Source organism: Ctenopharyngodon idella, chromosome 17 (assembly GCF_019924925.1).
Source record: "Ctenopharyngodon idella isolate HZGC_01 chromosome 17, HZGC01, whole genome shotgun sequence".
Taxonomy (NCBI): Eukaryota; Metazoa; Chordata; class Actinopteri; order Cypriniformes; family Xenocyprididae; genus Ctenopharyngodon; species Ctenopharyngodon idella.
The window spans coordinates 10461046-10480850 of record NC_067236.1 but is presented as its reverse complement, the minus strand read 5'-3'; the positions used below and the strand labels follow the sequence as shown (position 1 = coordinate 10480850).

General features: G+C 36.9%; 1 protein-coding gene across 1 annotated transcript in view; it reads right to left on the bottom strand.

Annotated features, from left to right (window-relative positions):
- Positions 1-19805, bottom strand: part of ush2a (Usher syndrome 2A (autosomal recessive, mild)) — a 222059-nt gene that overhangs the window by 84263 nt on the left and 117991 nt on the right. Inside the window, exons 39-41 of the mRNA XM_051868427.1 lie at positions 18066-18213; positions 15863-16005; positions 3380-4008 (exon numbers count right to left, since the gene is read on the bottom strand). Of these exons, the coding sequence (XP_051724387.1) occupies positions 3380-4008; positions 15863-16005; positions 18066-18213 (920 nt within the window). The remainder of the gene's footprint in view (positions 1-3379; positions 4009-15862; positions 16006-18065; positions 18214-19805) is intronic.

Genomic DNA, 19805 nt, shown 5'->3' with positions numbered 1-19805 from the left:
AGTTTGTGGAACCGACGTCATGTGATGAAGCGAAGGCACCCTGACTTTGACCCAAGACAGAATATTCCTTTCATTACATTTAAAAGAGGCCTCAGCCCCTGGAGATCATAATGAAATCCTAATGGAATTGCATAGGAAACTGTGCTTGTTGCAGCAGCATACTGTCTCTGGAGCGAGGGAGGCGTCATTTTGGCAGACGCATTAAACATATTGTGCATGTCTGTGGATGAAATGAAATGAGAGAAATGGTAGAAATGAGATGAAATGGTAGATTGGATAAATGTTAGGATTAGTTATGAAAAGTTCTAATAATGGATATTGAAATGTAAGTAGAAGTTAAGAAGGTTTAGAAAGCACTTTTAGTCCAACCTAATTTTAAGCTGAAACTAACCTACAGAATGATAAGCAGCACATGTAGTATCGTTCAAAAGTTTTTGTTTTTGTTTTTTTGTTTTGGGGTTGTTTTTAAAAGAAGTCTCTTGAATCAGCTCCACAGCAACTACATAAATTTATCCACTAACCATTCAGAAACGTCCAGATGCCAGACTGTGTCAGACTCCGGTTTGAACAATGTAAGGTTGAACACCGTTACTGACAACCATCATTTTGGCTGCGTGAAATTCTCCAGCTTTGTTGTTGTTAAGCAAACAAAGCGCGAGCTGTTAAAGCTCTGCCCTCTTCATTTGCATTTAAAGGGAAACACACAAAAACGGCATGTTTTTGCTCACACCCAAATAGGGGCAAATTTCACAAGCTATAATAAATGATCTGTGGGGTATTTTGAGCTGAAACTTCACAGACACTTCTGGGGACACCAGAGACTTATATTACATCTTGTAAAAAAGGCATTATAGGTCCCCTTTAATATGCTGATTTGCTGCTCAAGAAACATTTCTTATTTGTATCTATTATCAATGTTTACAACAGTTGTGCTATTAAATTGTTTTGTGTAAAATGATACAGGATTTTTTTTTTTTTTTTTTTTGATGAATAAAAAGCTCAAACGAACAGCATTTATTTGAAATAGAAATCAGTTGTAACATTATAAATGTCTTTATTGTCAGTTTTGATCAATTAAATGCATCCTTGCTGAATAAAAGTATTCTTTTAAAACTTTCAGACATCAGTTAAAAGACGCACACAGTGCGTCCGAAAATGCATACTGTCTGAGTAGGTGCTATATTTGAATTTAAAAAAGTCTATTATATATAGTACAAATATGGGTAGTATAAATGAAATTTGGATGTACTACATCTGCCATGTTGTTTCTGTCACATGACCTACCAGTGTACTGTTTTTCACACACTATATAGTAGAAGTATTCGATTTCGGATACAGCGACATTTTTTTGTCCAAAACCTACAGGCACAGGCTCGATCCTGACACAGAGCCTGTACCAAAAGGGTAGAGGAATGGGAATAATAAAAAAATTGTAGCAAAATGTTACCAAGGCAAGAAATACCAAAAACTGTGCAGAGTGCAATTTGCTATGTAGAACGTTAAATCAGTTCCATGATGGTTAATATACTGCCTTAGAAGTTAGCTGCCTTTGTAGGTAGTAGGCACCATGGCAGTTCATTGTTTTGGAAATAAGCAAATGAATGGCTAAAAGAGTTGTATTAATCCCTGTAATTACTTTTCAGAAGATAAAAATTGTAATTGCAAAAGAAAAAGACCCCAAATAAAATCATCAACACTTGCTAACACAGAGTTTGCCATGAGCACCACGGAGACTTCTAGCATCTCAACAGGAATTCAATATAGCATATGCTAATGTGAACAGTTGTTTTTTAGCTTTTACATGTAGAACAGTTCTCATCCAGTTACACACAAATGCAGCAGTTAACAAATTAATGAAATAATAATGGTATTACAATACACTAAACCCAGGGTTAGGGAAAAATGAATAATTCAAGCAAGTTTATGCAAATGCCGCCTTTGTTTGAAGTGGTAAGCATTTCTGTCCATGTTTCTTGGCACTAGCACACAACAAATAACAAAGAGAGAAAGAGCGAAAGAGAGGGTGTATTTACACACAGCAGGATCTAAGCTGCAAAGCTTGTTTGGTTACATTAACGCCCCTTAAATCCAACTTGTAAACCAGCCAAAAGACTGCAAGCTACCTAGCCCTCTTGAGTATCATGTCTGTTGAATTACAGGGATGTCTATGCTGAGGGTTTCGGTTTGCTTTGAAACAACTTTGCCAACGTGTTAATAAGGTCTTGCTTGCTTTACATTTCTTACCGACACAAAATAAACAAGAACAATCTTTAAAACGCTAGGTGACCAAGGGCACATTCACGAGGGGTTCCCACAATACTCTGACAATCTTAATTGGCTGTTCCTTTATAATCGCACTGGAATGACCTGGAAACCATGGGTATCAATGTTTTCATACCATGAGAGTGTCATTGGAATAATGATGGATGCTCTAGGTGTGGCATTAATGGGAAGAAATACAGTAGCTTCTCACTAACAATCACAGCAAAGACCTCATTTGCACCTCATTGGTGAAAAGGCGGCATAAGACACTACAGTCTGCTGACAGGAGGGTGGGACAGGATTGATATGCACTTCACACACAAAAAATATGCACACTTTCATCAGCATGTTTGGACTATGGCACAAAACAAACATGTTCTTTTAATCTTTAAAAGCATTTGTTTCATTTCTTCAAGCAGCATAGAATACATTGTTAATTTAACAGGTTATAAATTGAATTTTTTGATTATGTTCATATACACTACCGTTCAACAGTTTGGGGTCGTAAGATTTTAAAAATGTTTTTGAAAGAAGTCTCTTATGCTCACCAAGGCTGCATTTAACTGATCAAAAAAAGTAAAAACAGTAATATTCTGAAATATTTTTGCATTATTATGTTTAAATATATTTTAAAATGTAAATAGTAATATTCCAGCATTTTTAACTATCATACATTTTTCTTTTTAGGATTATTTAATGAATTGAAAGTTCAAAAGAACATTATTAATTTAAAATAGAAAACTTTTGCTGATTATGGTTCCAACATGTCACAGAAATGTTCCCTTATAATTGAACCAACTTTGTAATTGGACCTTAAATGTTACGCAATAATCAATCATATTTTTGTAAAATATTTGTAAAATTATTTTAAGTATAAATCACTAGCCTAAAATACTCTAATGGCGGTTCCTTTCGAATTGTGCATGAACAAAAAAATGTGAGAGTTGTGAATTCAGTAACGGCTCTGAATGATTCACTGACTCACTGAATTGGAATATTTTTGATTGAAGCATAAAAAATGACCATTTTGAATGCATTATTTTCAATTATTGTTGAAATTTTTATTTTTTGCAACCACTGTAGTCCTTAGGTAAAAGTAAACAAACTCTCCATATACCTGTACTGACGTTGGACCCAAAACCAGCACGTGAGGCGGCTGCAGGCCTGCAGGTCTTGAAGGTCTAGTGGTCACTTTCTTCCACTCACTGCTATTGGATCCACCCAGCCTTGTGTGTGCCACAATGCGGTACTCGTAAGTGCTCCAGGGGCTGAGCGTGGCCGAGCTGTCTTGGTAAGTGAGAGTCTGGTTGGGCAGCAAGGTTGCCACAGTAGAGATTTGCTGAGTGTCAGTGACTCTCCTCTCCACGGTGTAGCCATCCAGCTCTCCATTGACATGACGTGGTGGGGCCCAGGACAAGAGCACTGAGGTCGGTGTGTCGGAGTAAAGCTGCGGGGCTGGGACATCCTCTGGGGGGGCTGGAGGAGTGCGTATGGTGTGGGACTCAGCAGACTGAGCACAGCCGGCTGCTGTGCAGGCCTCCACCTGTATGGTGTACTGCTGATAGGGTGCAAGCTGAGAAAGCGTGTGGCTGGTGCTGTCCCCCGGCACACTGGCAGTTAGCTGGTGGTTTTGGTAAATGTTATAATGGGTGATAATGCCGTTGGGCTGGGATGGAGGAGACCAGGAGACAGAAGCACTTCTAGGCTGGATGTCAGAGAGTACAGGTGGGTCAACCGATCCAGGTCCTGAAGAAAGAAGACAGTAATAAGAACTATTTAATTCGCTGTGAAACAATAATTATTTTTGCAATTACATTTGTTGCCACTAGAGGTGAAGAAAATACACATGCACAGGAAGTAGTTTAGTAAATAATAAACACGGGAAGGTGGAGGGTTTCTGAAAATGCAAATGCTAACCAAGCATTTGAAGGTTGAGCATGCAAGCTCATTGGCTACTGATACAGCAGGAACCAATCCGCTGTGGCCTATAGAGAATGATGTGATTGCAAGCAAGTGAGTTTAGTTCACTTTTTACGTGTATGCAAGGGTCAGCGTACAGTGCGCGTGACATGAATTTCGTCATCAAAAGAGTATGCGTACGGATTTTTATAACAGTGCGTACCTGTACACGAAGGTCGCACATGCGCATTTAATTTTTTTGCAGTAATTATTTTATCCACAATGTGGCAACCGTGCCCTGGGGGCGTCGATTTACAAGGTAGTCAAAGAAAAACAACAAGCAGAACTGACCGGAACTCATGCAAGCTACAGCGACAATGGAGGCCTGCATAGATGAGAGATTGTGCGAAGAGGTTAGAAAGTACCCTCATTTGTACAACTCTAGCATGAAAGAGAATACAAAGATGTTTACATGGGTTGTAACTTGTGAGAGATTGCTCAAAACTGTGCAAATGCATCAAACGCCTGTGTATGTGTACGAGTCAAATGAAGTATGTTTTCCAAGGCTGTGCGTTCGACTGAAAGCGCGTACTCTAGCGTACACGTAAAAAAAGAAGTATACCCATGGCTTTAAGGTCCTATTAGCCTGTGCCATCTAGAGTTTCATGAATTACATGTAATTATATATTATTAAATTACATCATCTTAAATAAAATTAAAAATAGTTATTAATAAATATAATTTCATACAATTATTAAAATGATATGGATGTAGAGATTATATAATAACAATATTAATAATAAAATGTAAATAATAAAGCCATAAATATTATGATTTTAATGAATTATATTCACTAATAAGATTGCAATTAATTTTGCCTTTAAATGATTTGAACCAAAGGACTGATGAGTCTGGTTGATCTCCATGATCTAGAGAGACGCAGCTCCTCTCTGACAGTGCAGCATTGAGACTGACAGCACAAGGACACCCTCTGATTGGAGCAGCCTGATTCTCTGGATTAAAATGTAGAGCAGGGGGTTTGCAAATCAGCTCATTTGCCAAAGAGGATGGAGTCAGTCGCTGCATATCACAAGCAGATATGAAATTATATTTATGGATTTATTCGTTGGGGTTATGTGGCTAAGGGATATCAGCTATGTGTGAGGTGAGCCTCTGAAGGGTCTGCAGTGAATTGAAGGAAATCACTTAAGTTTCCTGCCTGGTCATTTTCTCTGAGTGGTTACAACAACAGCTACCATGGCAGCACTAACATCAAGAAATCCTTTATGGATCTTCAGGCTCGGACAGCTCGGGTCATTTTCATAATTACACACGCACGCATGTACCAAAACACATGACAGTATCTTCATGCACTCCGTTCCTCTCTCATGTCTGATGGCTTGTGCCAGTATCTCCTCAGCTATGACTGGTATGAAACAGACTAAAATGCTTTTGTTTTGAACTTAATTTCAATGAAACAGTATTAGTTGATTTAAAAAAAAAAAAAAAAAAACTTTTTCAAAACTTCTTTTGTGCTGATGCATACTAAGCATCATGACAATGGCAGATGCAGCATTTCATTTAAACACAACTGAGGCCTAAACCCTAAGACTACCTGAACACCTTCTTTTGCTGCTTTGCAAGCACTGGCATTTCCTTCAGGAAATGCAAATCGAGAAAATACTATTTTGATGATTTGTCTTTATTTGCAATGTGGAGCATTGCTATTGGGTTTCAGAATAATGCTGATCCAAAATGTCACATTGGTTTATTGCACTATTTGTGCTCATTCTGTGAGGCCCGATATATGGATACAGATTTACATTACAGTAATTTCTTATACCATTTTTCTGACAGAACTGTTAAGAAATCCCAGAAAAAAAAGAGAAAAAAACTGAAGAATGATAAGTAAAAGAGCTCGAACATTTGGTAAAAGGAAAGCAGTTACAGGAGGAATATATGAGATGTGGTAATTGAAGTGAAGTTGTTTTGTTGCGTTTTAAGTGTCTCCTGTCTGCTCTGGAGCCTGGGCTGTCTGATTGATATTTGGGCCCTATGAAAGCTCATTTGAAGGTAATGTTTTCCTCCTCCATTTACATCCCACGGTAGCACGGTAATGGCGTACCGGCAAGGGCGTGTGGATCAAGGTGACTGGCTCTCTCTCTGCCGTGCTGGGCTGCTGATGTCTCCCCACAGATGGCCCACTTTCCACCTCCCATCACCATCACCTCCCAACTGACTCACTATGTATAGAGGAGACATAACCGGCTACATGTACTCTTTCTCTCCCCAAAGCTCAGCGGCCACCACAACAAGCATCAAGGTAATGACTTAAAAAAAAAATCTAATAATGAAAAATAAAGGGACATGACAGAGAGGAAGCACACAGATGGAGCAAATTCACTTCACAGTTGTATCACTTTTGCATGTTATTTAAAGCGATAGTTCACCCAAAAATGAAAATTCTGTAATCATTTACTGTAATTTTATCTTCGGAACACAAATGAAGATTTCTGTCCCCTCATTGACAGCTACGCAACTACCACTTTGACACGTCAGAAGGTTCATAAAGAGATTGTAAAACTAATCCATATGAATTGAGTGGTCTAGTCCAAATTTTCTGAAGAGTCACGATCACTTTATATGATGAATAGATTGAATTTAGGGTTTTATTCACATATAAACATTGATCAGTGAACATAAACAGAAGCTCAACGGAGCCTGCGTGATGCACGAGAACAAACCTCATTGGTTCTTGTTTAAGCTCAAATGTGCTGCGTAACACACGAGAATGAACCTCACACTGGTTCTCACACGTCAAGCAAACATACCTGAGCTTCCATTTACCACAACTGATGTGTGCGTTGATGAATGTTTATATTTAAATAAAAGCCTAAATTATATCTGTTCAGTGTATAAAAAAAAATGGACAAAACCGCTCATATGGATTAGTTTTACAATCTCTTTTTGAACTTTTTGAGAGGTCAAAGTGGTAGTTGCATAGCTGTCAATGGAGGGACAGAAATTGCTCAGATTTTATTAAAAATATCTTCATTTGTGTTCAGAAGATAAACGGAAGTCTTATAGGTTTGGAACAACATAGGGGTGAGTAAATGATGACAGAATTTTCATTTTTTGGGTGAACTAACCCTTTAAGAGCAAAATCCTGCATCTTATTCACTAACCATCAGTGTTGGGCACGTTACTTTAAAAAAATAATTAGTTATAGTTACTAGTTACTTCTCACAAATAGTAACTGAGTTACATCATTATAAAAGTAACTAATTACCAGGGAAAGTAACTATTGCGTTACTTAAAAAAAAAAAAAAAAATAAAATTCAAATATGTCAAATAACTTGGATGCCCCCAATATTAAATATAAGTCTAAAAATAAATAATTCTTGATTCGACTCGTGATCCGCTCTTGCTCACGACATGAAATTTCTCTGTACTGTACTACGTGTTGGTAGCCATTAAAGAAAATGTAGTTTCATATTTATGTTTAAACAGGCCTATGTTATGTATCTATTTGATTATGAAAAGTGAACAGCATGAGTAAGATAGAATACATCATAAGATGCGCAATATATATCGGGAGGAGTGGGTCAGACATGATTTTGACCACTTCATTAAGTTTTGTTTTGTAGAAAGCCTTTCTTTAAAGTGAATTTCGTTTTGTAAAAATTGTATCTTAATTTTAATTAATGTTTCATCAACCAATTGCCTGGATTTAATAAATAAGAAGCAAATATAGCAGACAATATAATCATGACATGGAGGCGCGGGCGCGATCACTTGCACGTGAACTGGAGTGTGTCTTATAGGCTAAATGAACCGAAACTCAGCGGCTGCTTGCCTAACAGACATGAAATATATATCTATAGAAAGCTTGAAATGTCTACTTTTAAACGACACTGCCGACACTGATTCAGAAAACATTACATTTATTAATAAACTTTTGCCGGTTCTTTATGGCAAGCTTTTTGCGTGCGTTTGAGTGCTATATAGCCTACGTAAACGCTCATTATTATGGTTTATTCTCTCCAGTATTTAAGAAATTAAATTAATATAAATGAGATTAGTCAACTAATGGCTTGAATGAACAACTACTAGTCGACTAGAAAAAAACTTATTTCACATATTTTCGATCCAGCATGTCACAAAGGGTATTCTGGTTTGAGCTCACGCTCCACTCGCAAGCTCTGACACAGACACACACACACACAGGATTGTACATTATTATCAGTTTAAAATTATATTTGTGTATGACTAACCTGTAATATTTCTTTACAACAAAACGCTTTGCAGGTCTATCGTCACACACCAATCGTCATCAGTTAGCATGTGTCCCACCCCAACACACACACCAGAGAAAAAACTTTGCAGGTCCTATGGCTGGGAGAGAGCCTACTTGGATGAAAACCGCGTCAGTGAGCTCAATTATAGTAATGCGGCATTTTTTTGTCAGTAACGGTAACGCCGTTGTAACGGGAGAAAAAGTAATTCGTTTGATTACTCTTTACTGAAAAAAGTAACGGCGTTAGTAACGCAGTTTATTTATAACGCTGTTATTCCCATCACTGCTAACCACCTACAATTCACTTAACCAGGAGCAAAAAGCACTAAAACAGCTCTGCGATGTAAATTAGAATCATCTGTGTACACTACTGTTTAAAAGTTATTGTTTTTTTGGAAAGAAATTAATATTTCTATTTAGTAAGTATATAAAGTATCTTTTGAACTATCTATTAATCGAGAAGTCCTAAAAAAATGCATTGTTTTTACAAAAATACTAGGCAGCACAACTATTTTCAACATTTATAAAAATAAGAAATGCTTCTTGAGCACCAAATCAGTGTATCAGAATGATTTCTGAATGACCATGTAACAATTTAAAGTACATTTTAAAATACATTAAAATAGAAAACAGTTATTGTAAATTGAAATAATATTTCAATATTACGGTTTTGCTGTTTTTTAAACAAATAAATGCAGTCTTGGTCAGCCTAAGAGACTTCTTTCAAAAACATTAAAAACTTGACCCCAACCTTTTGAACAGTGGTGTATATTTTTATTGATCATGGCAGCATTATCAAATGAATCAAATGGTGGAGAAAAATATTATAAATACAGATGTGCATACTTTAAGCATTTTTAAGAGCCAATTAAGCCACAACCAAACACTCAGAATGGACCTGTTTGCCACATTCAAATTGTGCTAACTGATCTGCTAATTCCTATACCAAATTGAGTGGTAGGTGCAAATAATCAGCGCTATCAGCTGGCAAAATAGTCTCACTATTTTTGTAACCCCAAGTGTCTTCAATATGTAGTACAAGTAAATGCACTGCATTATCTAAATAAACTGACCTTTTTTTTTTTTTTAAATATAACAGCGTTATCATAATAACTCTGATCACGAAATGATGTCAAGAAATAAAGAGGTTTAATTCCCATTAGTCATCCCTAACCCTAACTCAAGCTTCCTCCATTTTCACTTCACACAGTCGGCCGCTGCTTATGATTCTGGCCCAGATTTCTCCATTCATCTAGTAGCTGTTATTTTTGGGGGTAATTTTTTACTGTGTCTGTGAAGGGGCCCTGCCGATTTCACTCCCTCTCCCTCCTGATAAATAAACAATGCACAGATCTGACCTTTGGGTTAACAGGTTTTTATGCTTGCTCCACTCAGCACTCTAACTGATTCAATTACCACAAAGGTTCAGGAGCGTCCATGAATACTGAAAAAGCTCACGGCCGCCGCCACCGCAAACCGCCCGCATAGGTGCTCGCCGGCAAATCCAATGTGGCTCTCAGGAGAAATTCCTTAATTGTAAATAATTTTACCACATGAGACAATCAAGTCACCTTGAACGTGAACCACCCCTCCTTACTTCATCCCCCGGCCAGCCTTCCTTCCTCGGCTCAGCCGCCCGGTCTTTCGGTCTGCAGAGGCAAAGTGTTATTTAAGCTTTACTGGTCTGCGTTAAATTCCGCAATTTGAAGGGCTGTTAAGTTTTTCAATTGAAATTTCATTTAAGATGCAGGTGCTTTTGATTTTATTGATGCTTTACTGCTCTCAGGGTACAAGCAAGAACACAGTGCAATAACAGCAGTCGGCCTCAATCAGGCATCGGCAACAGCTGTAATCTCAGGACATTTGGAATACTTAGAGAGGCCTTTCCTGGGCCACTATAAATCGCTACAGCAGAAGGGAAAACAAGAGCGCGGGCCGCCAAGCCTTAAATCACATTTATAAGGATTTGGTTAGCATAATAATAACACAATCAAGTGACAAGGCAAGGAGGGGGGACTGGGAAACGTGAAGGAAAGAGAGGATTATTTTTAGCATTGCAGAGGTCCTTGTGACAATATGATCGCTTTGAAGGTTAGCTTGGCTGATGTCAACTAGGACGGATGTCGTCGGTATGCTACTTTCAAGAAGCTGTTTAGCACAAAAGAAGATTGAAAATGACAAAAAAAAAAAAATCATGAGTATTCTTTCTGAAAGATTTCTTTTAGTTTTGAACTTGATGAAGTGTACGCTATTGTACAGTAAGTTATTTATTTCAAGGTGAACTGCACAGCTGCAGTTGCTCTACCCACAACAATTTAACGACTACACATGGGGACGGGGTGATAATTAATATCAAGATGAAATAGTAAAGGTTGGGGATGATTCTATTTAAATTCACCCAATTTAAGAAATTAAAACATTTAAGGTGTCCATGCTCACATTAACAGTACTATTTACAGAATGAACCAGAAAGAGTAATGTTAATCTGCCAAAAAAAGTCTTAAAATCTTGGGAGAGAACTAAAATTAAAAGTTGAACTGTACATATACTTTTAATACATCAGAATTACTAGAAAAAAATGCCCTACAATTGGCCCTCTAAACCCTTTTATGTATATGTCACTCCAAGCACAAACCCATGCGCTTCAGCACAGGCAGAGAAGACAGAGAAAAGAGCTCTTCTACATGGCAAAGTTTATGTTCACAGAACCGCCTGTCAAGTCTAAGGGGTAAAAATTCATGGATGGAATTACATTAAAAAGATGGTTATAAAATCTTAATGGAATGATAAAAAGGAGAGGAATGAGGGCCTTTTGAATACTTAAAATGCTCATACATCTTCACTAAGGAGATTTCTAGTAGTGTTCTGACATACTGCAGCACAAAAAGAGCCAAACAGACAAACCTAAGTGTTCCCACAGCTCCATCAGTAAGGCTCATGTACTCACCAAACCAGAAATGTGTTCTTTTGAACTCTACTGGATAAATTTTGGCATCATCATTAAGTGGATAGTTCACCCTAATATTAAAATTAAGTCATCATTTACTTACCCTGGTGTTGTTCTAATGCAGTATGCCGTTGTTTCTTTTTCGAACCACAAAAGGAGTAATTTTAAAAAAAAAATGTCCCTATCGCGCTCGTCCATATTATATACGACGTAATACGACGTTTGGTAAAAAACAAACCAAAATTTTATGTATTATTTAACAAAAATCCTGAACTTGGCCATTGGTCTTCTGTGCATGTTTGCACAACTCTCTGCAGACTCTAGTGCCACAGTTCACTCCGACTCGCCCAGAAAAAGCATACAAGTTGTGAGAAATCAAGATTAATAAATACCTGGCATGAAATACAAAGCCTAGAATTCCCAAAAAAAGTATCTGTATACTTCACTGAGTTGAAAATGTCCGGACCAGAACTCTGGTTGTCAGATGACAGTCAGAATGAGAGTTGACAGATGTGAACGCAATAACTTCTTGTTGTGATGAACACAACAAATATATATTCACCTCAGAGAAGAAAGTACATGGATTGTATTTCATTTTTCTTAGTCTTGATTTCTCACAACTCCGACAGAGTCGGAGTGAACTGCAGCACTATTATCTCACGAACGCGCATGTCGCATAGCCTTGCACAGAAGATCAATGGCCAAGGTCAGGATTTTCATGAAATAATACATAATTTTTATTTATTTATTTATTTATTTATTTTACCAAATATATATATATATATATATAACGTGACGCATTGGACCATTCTGTGATACTTTTGTTTTGTTTTTTTAAAACTTGATGCTTGTCATTATTCACTGCCTTTATATGGACGAGTGTGAGTGGGACATTTACATTTAAAAAAAAAAAAATTCTCCTTTTGTAGTTCGAAAAAGAAAGAACAGCTTACTACATTAGAACAACACCAGGGTGAGTAAATGATGACTTAATGTTCATTTTAGGTTGAAATAACCCTTTAACTTCAGCTATTATTACAGTGATTTACTTTTAAACTAAAAACAATCAATACTGCGGGTGAAAAACAGACCCATCAAGTACATTTAAAATAAAATAAAATCTAAAAGTACCCCCTGGAACCTGGTTAGGAATCACGGTTTCAAATGATATGCCATATTTGAAAATAAAGAAAAAGAAAAATAACCATACAATAACAGAACATCAATGTTAAATCCAAATAACATGGCAAAAGATGACAATTCAAATATTTATGTATTTATTAGACACTATATGTGATTGCTTACATTGCATCTTATATAGGGCAGCTCATGCACACAGCCTATAGTATGTGCTGCTGTGAACATTTCACACAGAGGTGGAGAAATCTCTCTAGAGGGGATTTCTAAATTAGAGATGAAGATGTGCGGGCAGACTGGGACCCTATCAAAGAAGAAAAAGAGCTAAAGAAAATATGACATACGTTTCTCTCCTCCTATTTCACCTTGCCCATCCTTTCCTCTTCCTTTATCATGCGGCCGGACACATTATTTTGAAGAATCTCCTCAATTCTTTCCTACTGTTAATTTAGTGCGGCTTTGCTGGGTACTATTTCACGTTGATGGGGCGGCTGATGATATGTGTGAGAGTGTTTATTAGCAGTGCCAGGAGCCACTAAAACTCACGCTTTCCCCATAATCCTGCCGCAGAGAGCCGAATATGCCGCATCGAAGCTCTTCACAGCTCATTTCGGAAAAGAAATAAAGGGCTTTTCTCTTTAACAATAACAATCATTTCTCTCCTTCTTGGTAATGCCCACCTGTTCTCAAAGTCATCACCCCTGCCTAAAAGAAAGAGATGTGTAAATAGAGCTAGAGTGAAGGGCTCAGTTCTGCTGCCAGATACATGCAGATGGAAAGTGAGGAGGAGGATGGTTTTGATTTATATAGCATGCTGATCAGGATTTGACATGTCGCTTGTTTGGGATTAGGGTGACTTTTAGAAGAGCTGCTAATATGGTGCATGCTGGGTCATCGCAGTTTTGGCATATGGTAGAGTATATACATAAAAGTGCCAGTTTCCTTATTGCAATGCTCAATAAAATAAAGACTAACTCCACATTTAGCCTTCATGCTTTAAAAATCTTTTCAACTTCTGTTTTATATGTGAATAGTGTATCAACAAACAGTGGTGCCCTAAAAAAGTATTTGCACATAGATATTTAAGAAATTACATTTAATAAATACATGTATTTAATAGGGCTGTCAAACAATTAATCGTGATTAATCGTATCCAAAATAAAAGTTTGTGTTTACATAATATATGTGTGTGTACTGTGTATAATTATTATGTAAATTTAAATACACAAATATTTAAGAAATATTTGCATGTATATACTGTATATATATATATATATATATATATATGTATTTAATTTATATTATATTATATATAAATATATTTTATATATAAATATAACATATTTCTCTTAAATATATACATGCATGTGTGTGTATTTAATTAATCGCGATTAATTGTTTGGTAGCACTAGAAATATGTTAAAAATACAAATATTTATTTAAAAATAATACAAATATTTTAATCAAATATATTTAAATAAGTTTAAACAAATATTTACATATTTTGGGTTTTTTAAGTCACACTTTATACAGTGATGTCATTTCATATATCATATGATATCCTTAACCCAAATTGTTTTTATCCAAAGCCATGTCTTTAATCAAAGCATAAAAACAATATTTACCTAAAACAGTTGATTGCTAAAATGAACATCCGTCCGTCCATCCATCCGTCCAACCGTCCATCCATCCATCCATCCATCCATCCATCCATATGTCCATCCATCCATCCAACCAACCAACCAAGCAAAAGCTATTTTCATTCAACACTATTAAACTACTACACATATTCTTGAGTGGTCAACAACGTATCTGATGCAGATTCTTCAAGGCAATTTATGACACCCTCTTAAGGTGATGATACATGTGGCAACTTTTTGAGCAATGATGCTGGGCAATGTTGCCGTCAACGGGCAACCTGATGAGACACAGGGCAACTAATTAGGCCAACGGACAGTTGGCAGCAACTAATCAGAGAGGAGCAAATCTATTGCCAACCCAATAAATACTTTATTATAAACACTTATTAGGCACTTTATTTCAACTTTTCAAATATTTTCCTTATTTTAATTAAAAATAAGTGCTTTTCCGATCTGATTTGTGATAGGAAAAAGCAGAAAAGTGAGTTCGGCAAAAGGCGGATTCGAACCCGTGTCAATCGTGTCAAAAGCTACATTCATATGCCATACGCCCTACAGCCTACGCAACTACAGACATTAAACATGCCCTGTCTTAGTATTTAACTGAAAACATTCAATGGCTTAATTACAGCTTACACGCATTACATTGGACAGTTGTTGGTATTTTAAGCATTATATGAGGTAAATTCCCTGTTTTGGGTTGACGCATGACAACTTACTAGCGTAAAAAGATATAAGTTCATGCTCCTTTTCTCCGCTCCACTGCCGCTGAGAGGCCACCATCTTGTTTGAATTTTTTCTGAAATCTCTGAAACGATCACGTGATCGGCTGCTAACATTCTGATTGGAGGATCTCAAAAAATTGCCCACGACCGATCTAACGTATCCAGATATAAATTTGTTGCTCATTCACAGTGGGAAAGTGCCCAAGCAACGTTGCTCGGCAACACTGCCCGGCAACATTGCTCAAAAAGTTGCCCCGTGTATCATCACCTTTAGAGAACAATGCAACCTATGAAAGACATGCTAAGCATCCATAAAGAATACTAATTGCAAGTTGCAAGATCAAGTATACAGACACACGGTGCAACACAAGCAGACCAAAGCAGAATCCAAGACAAGATACTGAACAAAAAGTCTCAATGAGGCTGTGAATGTTACTCAGCTCACGTAGTTCTGCTCTCAGATGGAGGGAAAACTCTTCCCAAAAGCAGAAGTTGTGAAGTGCTGCAGGGCATTGTGGGGAGGGGGGAGGGGGTTGTCTCCAAGCATGATAATGAAGAGGTGATGGTCCATAATACAGTGCAATCTGAGTGTATGCAAATACTGGCTCAGTAATTATAATGTATGTGCTAATAGGCTGAAGTATAATTAATTTATAACTTAGCAGAGAGTGTCTGTTATGATCCTTAATATGATTCTATTACAGTAATCAGTCCAAAATGACACCGGCAAGGTCATGTGGAAGAGGCGTACCTTTAACTAGTGATCTCTGCCCACTGGCCCTCTCTCTCTCTTGCTCTCTCTCTCAACACCTGCTCTTCTCTGTGGGACAAGCCTCACAGAGGAACCGCCTGACATGTGGTTAAACACAACACACTCTTTGTGTGCTTAATGATTTTCTGTTATGTTTGTGAACATTGTGTGTGTGTGTGTGTGTGTTTCAGTTGTGGAACTCACTGTCTTGTGCAGTAAAAAGAGAAACCCATGGACTGCTGGTTTCTCCGTGGTTGTTGGATACCAACAGTCTGAAATGATACTCGCTAAACGGTTCCAGTTCCTTCACCATGTGACTAAAGATGGTCGTCTCATCGTCCATTAACCTGAAGACAGAAATAAATGTGCATGCACAAACACGTTACACTAAACTTAACAGCGTTACATGACAAAAAATGATTTGTTGACATCCCGTAGATGTGCTGACATTCTGGAATGTTCATTTTCTTCGGCTTTCAATAAAAGCAATTTTCCCAGTGTTGGCATATTTTCTAGTGAAGTAGAAAGTTTGTGCAGGACATATAAAAGTGCTTAAAACTATATACACTTTATTATGGAAACAAGTTTCCACTTCAGAGAAAAAAAAAAAAGAAAAAAAAAAGAAAAAAAAAGAAAAAGTCAAAATTATGAGAAATAAAGAAGCAATTGTGAGATTACACTACCATTCAAATGCTTGGATTTACATTTTTTTAAAAAGTCTCTTACACTCACCAAGACTGCATCTATTTGATTAAAAATACAGAAAAATATAGTGAAATTATATTACAATTTAAAATAACTGTTGTTTTTTTGTTTTTGTTTTTTTAAATATATATTTTAAAATGTTGTTATTTATGTTTATTTTGGCATAAAAGAAAAATCGATAATTTTGACCCATACAATGTATTGTTGGCTATTGCTACAAATATACCCGTGCTACTTATGACTGGTTTTATGGTCCAGGGTCACATATGCAGATTTGGTGCTCAAGAAACCCAGTCTACGCTGTGTGTCTGTTTGGTTGTACCCTATTCAACTTACGGAAAAAATGTAAGTGGCGCTGCGTTCGTTCCGTAAGTAGAATAGGGAAGGCGTAGGACATACAGCGTAAGCTTTTTGGAGAATACGGAAATGCGGTTTTGGCGGAAGCACTTAGAAGGCGAACATTTGTTTAGCATATACATTAAAATTTTTTTCGAAAATGACCGATTGTTTCGCTAGATAAGACCCTTATTCCTCGTCTGGTATCGTTTAAAGCCCTTTGAAGCTGCATTGAAACTGTAATTTTGACCTTCAACCGTTTGGAGGCCATTGAAGTCCATTATAAGGAGAATAATCCTGGAATGTTTTCGTCAAAAACCTTAATTTCTTTTGGACTGAAGAAAGAAAGACATGAACATCTTGGATGACATGGGGGTGAGTAAATTATCAGGAAAAGTTTATTTAAAAGTGGACTAATCCTTTAATAGGTCCTTGCTGAATAAAAATGTTAACTTCTTTCAAAAACAGCAGCAACAACAACAACAACAAAACTAGTTTTTATTCCTATTCCAGAGAGCATCTGATTGGCCCAAAAAAAACAAAAAAACAACACTGTGTGGTGCAGGCTAAGCAATATTTAGCCTGTTTTCTTGATAAAGACTATAATTCCAATTCTGACTTAATAGGTGCTTTAAAATTATTAAAATATCTTTTCCATTGAGTAGTTAGCAAAATCAAATCAACAATGATCTTAGGATTGAATGTGTTCATCAACTTCTATGGTTAGAATATGTCATTATTCTGATGAAAATACAAGCTCATATTTTTATTGAATTGAAATGAAAAAATAGATATAATCACGCTGCATTAAATGGCTTACAAGTCTTGCTGATTGGAACAAATCTTTGCTGGTTTTTAAGAAGCGTCAACTTCCACAGAGCTCCACGATTAAATTTACCATGGAGTATAATAAATAAATCACATGAACAATGAAATACATTTCAAAAGAATCCCAGGAAATGAGGGTGATATATAATACATGCGCCTAGTCATTTATTTATTACAACAGAATGAGAATTCCCCTATTTCTGATTAAATTGCAATTTGTTGTCAGGGAGCATGTAATGCATACATATTAGATAAAACATTTGTTTCTTTCTTTTTTTTTCATAAGGACAGCCCTGGTCTAGGCCTATTATTTGATTTTCCTGTACATCTGCTCTACAACAGGCAACTGCTGCTTTCTTCTCTTTAGATCAAATACTTTAGATCAGATATATCCTGCGTGTCTCCAGATTCACTGTCTTAGATCATTTTGTATTTTCAGCATAAAATGTACTGCTGTTCACTGATAGTAGCATTGCTGTGGTAGGTAGTGGTGCGTACACAGTTAAAGGTCTTGATTGTTTTGTTGAGCTGAGCTTACTGGTGAACTTGTGGGGAAGCTGAAGTTCTCATCTGGAGCCTGTAGCGCAGGGGTCCGGGAGCGTTGTGGCGCGCTGGAGCAGCCCAGGCCACCTGCAGTGAGGTAGGGGTGGCAGCTGCCAGCCTGGGGGGCAGGAGGCCATCTGGAGCTGTATATGGAAAGGATGCAGAGGTGAAGTGGAGCAGAGAAAAGACCTGCACGGTGCAGCATATGCTGAAGAACATGGGTAGAAACACTGCTGGGGATGGGAGCATTTTAGGGGTGAGCTTACTGTATATATACACCACAACATATGCTGGACAACAAACACTCACAATGGGACATGTATGAAATGGGTTCAAAGGGAAGGATTGTTTTTCAATTAGTTGCCGATATTATATTTCAGTTATGTTTAAGCTGTTTCTTTACAGTTATTTGGACAACCATTAGATTTATCTGAACTTTTGGTTCAGTCGTCAAAAGTTTAAACATAAAATATAAAAAAGCATCAATAATACTCAGATAGAAACACAATGACATTGCTGCCTACTGTATGAGTGGTTCAGAAACCTCTCGGATTTCATCAAAAATATCTTAATTTGTGTTCTGAAGATGAACGAAGGTCTTATGGGTTTGGAACGACATGAGGGTGAGTAATTAATGACAGAAATTTCATTTTTGGGTGAACTATACCTTCAATAAACTGCACTTTGTACTACTTTGTACGGTTTGTATGACTTGCCTCCAGTGGATAATTTGTGACATCAACTTTGCCAACACAGGAATAAATGATATTTTAAAATATATAAAAACAAAAAGCTTATTTTAAATTGTAATAATATTTCACAAATAACTGTTTTACTGTATTCTGATCAAATAAATGGAGCCTTGGTAAGCACAAGAATCTTCTTTATAAAACTTTTAAAAATCTTACCAACCCCAGACTTTTGAATGGTACTGTATAGGTTGCAAATACTGTAAATACAGTGCATTCCTTTTTTTTTTTCTTTTTTTTTTTAAATATTTAATATTCTGTTGGCAAGAAGTCAAAGGGCTGTGTTTAATATGTGCATATCACAGATTGGAGAAAGAGAGACAGGCAGAGAGAGTGGATAGAGAATTCCTCTGTTTTTAAAGAGAGAGAGAGTCAAGAGAAGGGCGGAGAATGTGAATGGCACTTGTCTAATGGTGCGGTCAGCTCTCTGTGCCTCTGATTTACAAGGACTTCCTGGCCCCTTCTCAGCCTCCTCGCCTCACTTCTAGCCCAACGCACCATCAACCCCATGGATAATACCGCGGCTTCTATTTACTGCGAGAGTCATCCGTCCTCAACAAAATCTCACTGGTCAGGGCACTTACACACATACCCTCAACACACATATTCAAATAACATCTGTGATGTTTACAATATTATTACTTTACATCAAGAATTAATACTGAATTTTGTGTATGTGATAAAACCCTTGATCGAAAAAATGTCAGTCACATATAATACAAAAATTATAAAATAAATAATTAAATTAAAAATGTATAATAATAAATAATTTTTAACCAAAGTGTAACTGCATTTCAACATAGATCTCATGATTTGCAAATTGCTTATATTATCCACAAGTCATTGAGACTATATTACAAAATTGCCTGGAAGCACATGAAAACATCTCAGCCATCACAAAAGAAAACAACTTGATTCTGGGTCTTGTCTCAGTGCTTAGGGAGGACTCCAGGCAAAAATCATCTATTCTGAGGAGCAATCTAGTC